This window comes from Numida meleagris, chromosome Z (genome assembly GCF_002078875.1).
Source record: "Numida meleagris isolate 19003 breed g44 Domestic line chromosome Z, NumMel1.0, whole genome shotgun sequence".
NCBI classification, from domain to species: Eukaryota; Metazoa; Chordata; class Aves; order Galliformes; family Numididae; genus Numida; species Numida meleagris.
The window spans coordinates 27,528,257-27,536,055 of record NC_034438.1 but is presented as its reverse complement, the minus strand read 5'-3'; the positions used below and the strand labels follow the sequence as shown (position 1 = coordinate 27,536,055).

The window sequence follows — 7,799 nt, the reverse complement described above, 5'->3', positions numbered from 1 at the left end:
GAGGCACATCCATGAAACCATTGCTGTTGCATGTGTAATACTCACAGAATCATAGAATGATAGAATGTTTTGGGTTGGAAGAGATCTTTAAAATCACCTAGTTCCAACTCCCCTGTTATAGGCAGGGATACCTCCTTCTAGACCAAGCTGCTCAAAGTCCCATCCAGCCTGGCCTTGAACACTTCCAGGGAGGAGGCATTCACAGCCTCACTGGGCAACCTGTTCCAGTGTCTAACCACCCTCCTAGTAAGGAATTTCTTCCTAATATCTAGTCTAAATCTACCCTCTTCCAGTTTAAAACCATTTCCCCTCATTCTGTTGCTATGTGCCCTTACAAAAAGTCCCTCCCCAGCTTTCCTGTAGGCTCCTTTTAGGTACTGTAAGGCTGCTAAAAGGCCTCCTCAGAGCCTTCTCTTATTTGGGCTAAAGAGCGTCAGCTGTCTCAGCCTGTCCTCATAGGGGAGGTGCTCCAGCCCTCTGATCATCTCTGTGGCCCTCCTCTGGACCTGCTTCAATAGGTTCATGTCCTTCTTGTACTGGGGGCTCCAGAACTGGCCACTAGAAGTTCATTTTCTGGAAGGAGGCAACAGATGTCTCCATGACTTGCCATGAAGGTTGAGGGTGAATCATTCAACATCTGTTTCATTAAGTGCTTTTCACTAGAATTTTCTGAACTACATCAGTTCCTTGGGTGGAAATCCTAAGGCAATATAATGATGAAAGCTAACTATGATGTAAGATAACTGTATCCACACAAGTTTCTGTTCTGAGCTAGGAAATACAATTTAATATTAAAAATCAGTGCTGAAATGAGTAGGCACAGAAACAAGTAGAATAAACACTGCAGAGGTACACACATGCCACAGAAGTGATTAATAAAATGCTTACTTTCACAAACAAGAAAAGCGAGTTTCAACGTTGCATTTATCAGCTGTTTAATCTGAAATTGCTGGGGCCTATGGAAGAAATCATTATTAATATCAGAAAATCTTACTGTAGGACAAAAAGTAGTTCCATTTTATTGCAGGATTTTCTTCTAAGGTTTCTGGGTGGACTGTGGGAAGTTTCCATCTTTGCGTCTTACTTCACCCTCAGTTAATGTCCTACCTGTAATACTATTTCTACCAGTGTCAGTCATCAAGAGACACTAGGGAAAAGGAATGGATGTCATTGCAACTCCTGATACTCAAATCTCTTGTAGTCTTATGAATGGAAACTAAGAATGCTTGATATAATTGCCTGTATATTTCATTGTTCTACATCAAATTCAATTTGATTTCAGATTGTATTTTGGCATGGAGGCTGTTTCCCAGGCAAAAGCGGTCCTTCTGTTGTCTTCATCTATGTCTAGTGAAAACCATTGGTTAACTATTGATAGCTAACTGTTTTAGCCAAACTGCAGTGCTTGTAGTAAGTCTTCTGCTTGACCAAATTTTTGTTTGGAAATGTATTTGTCTCATTTGTCTCATTTCCAGCTTCCTGAGATGCACTGTAGAACATGGAGTTCCCCTGCAATTCATTTTTCTCTCTTAATTTCTCTCTTAATTTCTGACCTTAAACAGTTACTGTGTGTCACTACATGCTGTTATACAAAGTGGCTCCATTCTTCTGAAACAGTTCTGTGTATGTTTATATCATATGTAACTTATCTACATTTTAGTTAGATGGATTCTCTTTACCAGCTCAAGTTTAATATGTGTTAGAGTCCTGCATAATTTGTCAAACTCTGTTTCTCCAAGGATGTAAACAGAAGGCAAGTGTTTTTCAATACTTATTCCCTTTTGCTCCATTTACCAGATTAGAGAATTTTAAAATGTCAGTGTAATGATGGTCTTTGTACATCATTTCACATTGCAGTGTAGTGTCAGTTGCTGGAGTTCCAGTGGAAGGAGTGATTGTTTTTAAGGATCCCTAGATGCTGTTAGCAGCTTTTGAAATGTTAGCAGTGTGCTCTGCATAATGTTAAATGTACTGCCAAGAAGAGGAGAAGTAAGTTGCCTTGTCTCCTGTGTAACAGGTAGAACTCATCACAAAAGTTATTTATGAAATCAGGATATAGAAACAGGAATCAGAATTACATAGAAAACAAAGCTTAGTGGCTCTCTTTTGTCATGATAGCATTAGACAGCCCTCCTCTCATAGAAGAGTTGGATAAATGCAGCCTGTCTTGCCAACTTGTGATTGGCCAGATGAAGGTCCTGGCCCCAGGGCTCACACCCACAAACCCTGATCCATTCCTCCTAACCTCTGATCTCTAGATCCCCTGAGCATCTCCATATGACACTTGAAGGGTAACACAGCCCTGAGGATGCTGAAGCAGAGAAGATGGGAGACAGAGCACCCTTGCAGAGCTCATTCTCTTCAGGGAGCCATTCTGAGCTGAGGCGGAGAAAGTACAATACTTGCTTTTTCAAATAAACCAGGAAAACACAATTCCATGATATTGGAATATTTCTAATGTCCATCCCAGATGTATGCAACACATGTATAATTCAAGAAACACTTCAGTGATGACTTGTCAACTGCTACAAAACATCTTGAAAAAGCTTCTTCATATCTGCTTGTGTCTGAGAAATTATACGTTCAAACTTGTGTCCACTCTGGTATGTCTGAGGCATGAAGAGGCAAACAAGCTCTTCTCATTCTTCTAAATCTCTTACCAGCTGTAAACATATTCTACCTATTGTCTTGCATTCTTTTGTTTTTTTATTTTCAAAGGTGGTCTCGTCCTCCAGATAAACTGACTACCTCTGTGTATTGGTATTGGGTTTCAGAACACTTTTTCAGCCTTGCTACAGAAATGCAAAAACATAGATCTAGTTTTCTGTTCTGTGAACTGTTATTCTGGTGCTCATGCACAGAAGAGTGAGATGAGTAAAATGGAAATCAGACTGTCACATTCTCTGCTCTCTATTCCCTTTGAGAAAATAGCTTTCCTTTAGCCCCCAAAGGAATAATTGAACTTCCTATAAGTTCTTCATTGCCTTGAGTTATTCTTTTATAAAAAAAAACACCAGTAAACAAAACAAATAAACTTCATGCAGTTTCTCTCTTGCATTGAGTGAGGTCTTTTCAAATGTCTTTAGCAACTCACAATCATCTTTCAGGGCTCACCCAGCAAGACGGTCTTTCCTGAGGACAAAGGAGAGAAGGATTTATATAAGTAGTTGTCTTTTCCATGATGCCTGATGGTAACACCCTTTTGGACAACAAATCCAATGGCATTATGCAACCAGAATCAGGATCTAAAGCAACTGTATTGGAGCAGCTGGGTAACCATGTTATTGCAACTGCCTATGGGAGCAGAGCAGGAGGCAGACAAAATCTAGAAGAGTGCACATCTTTTTATTAAAAAAATCTGTGTAAAAATGCTTCTGCATATGGCAGTTTGTAAACTGAAGGCTTAAATTATAGGCTCTGCATAATTTTATATAGCATGTAAGTACACATTTTCTCAAGGAGTAATTCAAAGATTTTACTGAACTATGAAGATTTCACTTGGGACTAAAGTGACAAAATAACAGTTTTCATTACCTCAGGAAATACCAGTTTGATCTTGGCTGGGTGATAGCATGAGTTTGCAGGGAATCCTGATGTGAACTCTCATACCTGAATTCTGAATTCACTTTCTGAAGTCATTATCTCCACTGGAGACAGGGATTTAGCTAAAGAGGAGAAAAATTGCAATGGAAACAAGTTAGTTTGATGTAATAAAATGCAGAAGTTTTCTACCAGAATAATGCATAACCTTTTAATCTTCAAGAAGGATATTTCCTGTATGAGTATGGGTGCATGTGAAAACATGCTTCTTCAACTCTGCAAAAACTAAGGAAGATCTCCAGATTTGAATTGCATGCCTAATGTTAGTTTTGGTACTGTGAGATCTTTACTGCCACTTTTGTTCCCTGCTCAACATACTTCTCAGTTGTCTTCAATGACAACAGCAAAAACTCTCTCTTCCTGCATGTAATGTTTGCATATTCCTTGTGTTTTAGGATATGTTTTTCACAAAGTAGTACACAGCTAGGATCCATCAAATTTTTTCACTGACGAATTGACAGTTTACCTCCCACAGATAGAAATGACTCAATAATGGATAAAGATTTTTTATGGATGATGGATTTGTTTTTGACAACATCCTCAGTGGTTACTTAAGGAAATTTATATAAAGTAATCTAGTTGTTTTCGTAATTTTGAACTAAAATACAAATTTTGCAGATCTCTTAACAATTTTTTTTTTGTTTTGTTTGTTGGTTTGGATAAACATGTATTGCTCCTTTGCAATAGGAGTCTACCAGTATCATTACAGTCAGTTCAATATCAGTTCAGTGATAACCCCTGAGATTTGCACTAAGGAAATGCAGCTAAAATGTAATTGCATTAAAAATTCTGGGCTATATAGTACTAAGAGACAGTAAACAAAATGGGACATTTTAATTTACTCAGCTCACAAATAACTTAGCCATTTTCACGTCATAAAGACCCCTTCTTCATTTGTTAGTACTTTTAATATGCTCTTTAAAGTCAGGCACTACTTACAAATACTTTTATAATAATCTGTATACATTATATATATTTATCTTGACATAACTCAATCACTGCCTAAGCATCTGTGCACTTAGAAGCAAAGAGACTGCAGAACAGTGTCACCGTATGAAAAAAGCCTGAAGCCTCAACATTTCCTTGTGTTCTGGTTGTGTAAAAAACGTATGCTGTTTTCCTCTTACCGACTTGAGTCATGTGAATTTGATGTAATATGAGTAAATGGCAAGAGCTTTAACTCAGAAGAGTTAACGATCTCAAGGTTGGCCTTGGGCAGCTCAATGACCTGGGTGCATCCTAACAAACCGTTCCCTGCCTGCAGCCTACAGCTCTTGCAGACAAGCTGGCAGGGGTGCAGACTCCCTTTCTCCTTGTAAGATGCAATCAGGGCAGCCACAGTGCCACTTGCTGGGATGTGGAGAAGAGGAGTTAACACCCTGCCTAGGTTCTGGGCTGATTCTGCTTTGTGTGGAAGGCCTAAGCCTGCTGCGTTCTCCTGGTGCCACGCATGCAGCTAGGTGTCTTGCTCTGGGACACCTCTGCTGGCAGGCATCCCACCATCAGGCCTGGAAATAGGAGTCATCAGGCAATCTCTGAGCCTGGCTCTCCAGCTGCTTATCTCCACCTCAGATACACTCTCAATTCCCCAATTACAGCAATTAAAGAAAACTGATCCATGGCAACACCAGAAGCTTTGATTTGTGGCCCACTCCATCTGCAGAAGACGCTTCCTGGGGCCAGCACCAGGGTCTGCATGACCCTGGGAACCTTTCTAAGCAAGCAGATAGAGACAGCGGATCTGCTTCAGTATCTGCCTATCAGTTTTTCTTTATTCTGCTGTTAGTCTGACCTCTGGTGTTTACAAGCAGAAACCCACTAATAGGAGAGAAAAGCCTCTGCCTTCACACCCCATTTCTAAAAACCACCCAAGGAAAGCATCACCAAGCATCCAGTCCCCTGACCCTCTTTCCCACCCCAGAGGCGCTGTCCCCTTTCCTCACCTCCTCCCCAGCGCTACACTGGCCCCTCCTGCACTCCACCGCATGTTCCCAGCAGCCTCCCCCCGCCCCTTACAGATCCATACAGACCCACGTAGTCCCTTTAAATCCCCATACAGCCCCACAGAGCTCCCCGTGCCATCCCCCAAGGCCCTCATCCCTTACAGCGCCCGTCCAGCCCTAGCAGAGCCGCCCCGGCGCAGCCGCGGCAAGGGTTAACGGCGGGGCCGGCGGGCACATGACGGCATGGCCGGGCCGGGTTTCGCGCTGCCGGCGGGGAGGCGGGAGGTGAGCGCGGCGAGGCGTGCGCGACCGCTCCGCTCCGCTCCGCGCCCCGTCCCGTCCCGTCCCGCCTGCCTTCAGGCCCCGGGGAAGGGTGGGGGGGGCTCGGCCTCTCCGCCGCCGGGAGAGGGTGAGTCGGCAGCTCCCGTCCCCCGCGTCACAGCTGGGAGGGAGGGAGGAGCGGGGAGTTGCGGGGGAGAAAAAGCCAAACAAACGCGGCTGTGGTGAGGTTAGCTAGCCGTTACTCACCGCGCTGGTCAGCTTGTTGGCAGGACGGGATGCACACCCTCCGGGCAGACGGGTCGCGCCGCGAGTGAATAAGCGGAGATAGGTAACCGCCGGAGAACGGCGCGACTGCCACCGGCGGTGCGGAGGGGCGGCAGCAGCAGCGTGAGCGGCGGGGCGGGGCGGGGGGCGAGGCGTGGCCCCGGTGCCTGGTCCCCGCGGCGGCTGGCCCGGGGCCGCCCGTCAGCTGGGCACGGCACAGCGAGGGCCGGCGCTGCGGCCGGGCAGCTCAGCCTCCCTGGCATCACAGCCGCGACTTTCACGGCTTTCAGCTGTGCCCTCCTCTCCCGAGACCGCGGTCAGCTTTTGGCCGGGCTGAAGCTGCTGAAGCTTCAGCTGAGAGGTGTGTGGGTGTTGTACGGGTGGTGGTGGCCATCTCTTGGGACATCTGCCCGCAGCAGCGCGTGGTAGTGGCAGCGGGACACCGGGGCAGGTGCCTCTGGTCCTGTGGCTCTGCCTTTCACGGTGTCGTGCCGGGTCCTGCTTGCACGCGCAGCCTCTCTGCTGCTGATGCTGCAGTGTCAGCAATTGCGGCCGCGCTCCTGGAGGGTCCAAAGTCATGATGGGCAACGCGAGCGGGGCAGCGGCGTGAGTACAAGGCGCAAGAGTCGGGTTTCGCAGAAGCCACAACGTGTGAGTGTACTGCAGCTGTCAGCAGCACATCGCAAAGGATGGATGGGTGCTCGCTGCCGCCTGGTTGTGTTGGGTTTCTCCAGCAGCTCCCTGAAGTTTGTAGCTCATCCTAATGAGAGTAAAGCTGCTCCTGGAAAGCTCGTGCTGTTGTGCTGCAGCAGCCACTTGCAGTAGCACTGCCTTGCTGCCCTCTGTTCTAAAGGAGAAAAGGTTGAGGAGATTCTAATTACCATTAAAGACCTGAGAAGGTTTTTCTAACGGGGTGGTAAAAATGCTGGGTCCCGACTGCATGAGGACATACATCATCCTGTCCCCCTGATAACGGCTGCCCTTCTGGTGATAGTCACAGCACTAGCGGTGGCCACGTTCTGTGCTGTGTTTGTACAGCTCCTCGCACAAAGGCATTCCTTACTGTGACTAATCTTCCCAGGAATTACAGTGATGCAAGCAATAAGTAATTAGTATATTTTATTATGCTAGCTCTGAGAAACTCAGTCATGTTTGGAGGCTGGTTATCTTACAGTGCTGCAGAGAATGTCCTTCGTCTTTCCAGTGCCTGGCTCACTGATGCTCTATCAAGAAGGCTTTCTGCTAGTCTTGGGGAACCAGAAAACAACTGTACGTCCCTCCCCTCATTTTCCATGGCTGACCACCTGGGTTTAACAAAAATGAGATATCATCAGGGTGCTGCAGTTTGGAAGTCAGCCTCTGTGGCAGTCCAAAAGTACAAATGTTGTGAAGAGGAGATGAGTTGCCAAAGCAGTGGATGCTCTGTGAGGTAACTGCTATTCTCAGCAGGCTTCTGAGTGGCTTCTGAGATGGCAGATAGCATGGAGAGTCAGGAAGATTCCGTGTAAATTGAGTGGAAGGCTTATTTTGTAGTTTAAGTTTTGAAGCCACATTATCTTCCTTTGCTGCAGCTGTTATTCCTAATCTGCATGTTGTCCTAACCCTAATTTCCAGCACTCTGTTAAATTCATTTTTTTCCAGTTGAAACTCCTTCCCTTAGGAAGGACAAGGAAAACCCATCACTACCGTTGTTTTGACTGTGAGCCATAG

General features: G+C 45.6%; 1 protein-coding gene and 1 long non-coding RNA gene across 7 annotated transcripts in view; one reads left to right on the top strand and one right to left on the bottom strand.

Annotated features, from left to right (window-relative positions):
* Positions 759 to 6,228, bottom strand: LOC110390111. Its single transcript, XR_002433549.1, has 3 exons — positions 6,072 to 6,228; positions 3,535 to 3,665; positions 759 to 3,132 (listed from the first exon to the last, which is right to left on the bottom strand). It is a non-coding gene; the product is annotated as an uncharacterized LOC110390111 (long non-coding RNA).
* The window catches only part of GLIS3 (GLIS family zinc finger 3), a 165,006-nt gene continuing 160,904 nt past the window's right edge, over positions 3,698 to 7,799 (top strand). The window contains exon 1 of one of the 6 annotated variants that reach the window (XM_021381305.1): positions 3,698 to 5,952. In XM_021381305.1, coding sequence (XP_021236980.1) covers positions 5,787 to 5,952 — 166 coding nt within the window. In that variant the 5' untranslated portion in view covers positions 3,698 to 5,786. Of the gene's footprint in view, positions 5,953 to 6,020; positions 6,154 to 6,254; positions 6,451 to 7,799 lie in introns of those variants that run through there. The other 5 variants (XM_021381301.1, XM_021381304.1, XM_021381302.1 and 2 more) reach the window with 5 other exon arrangements.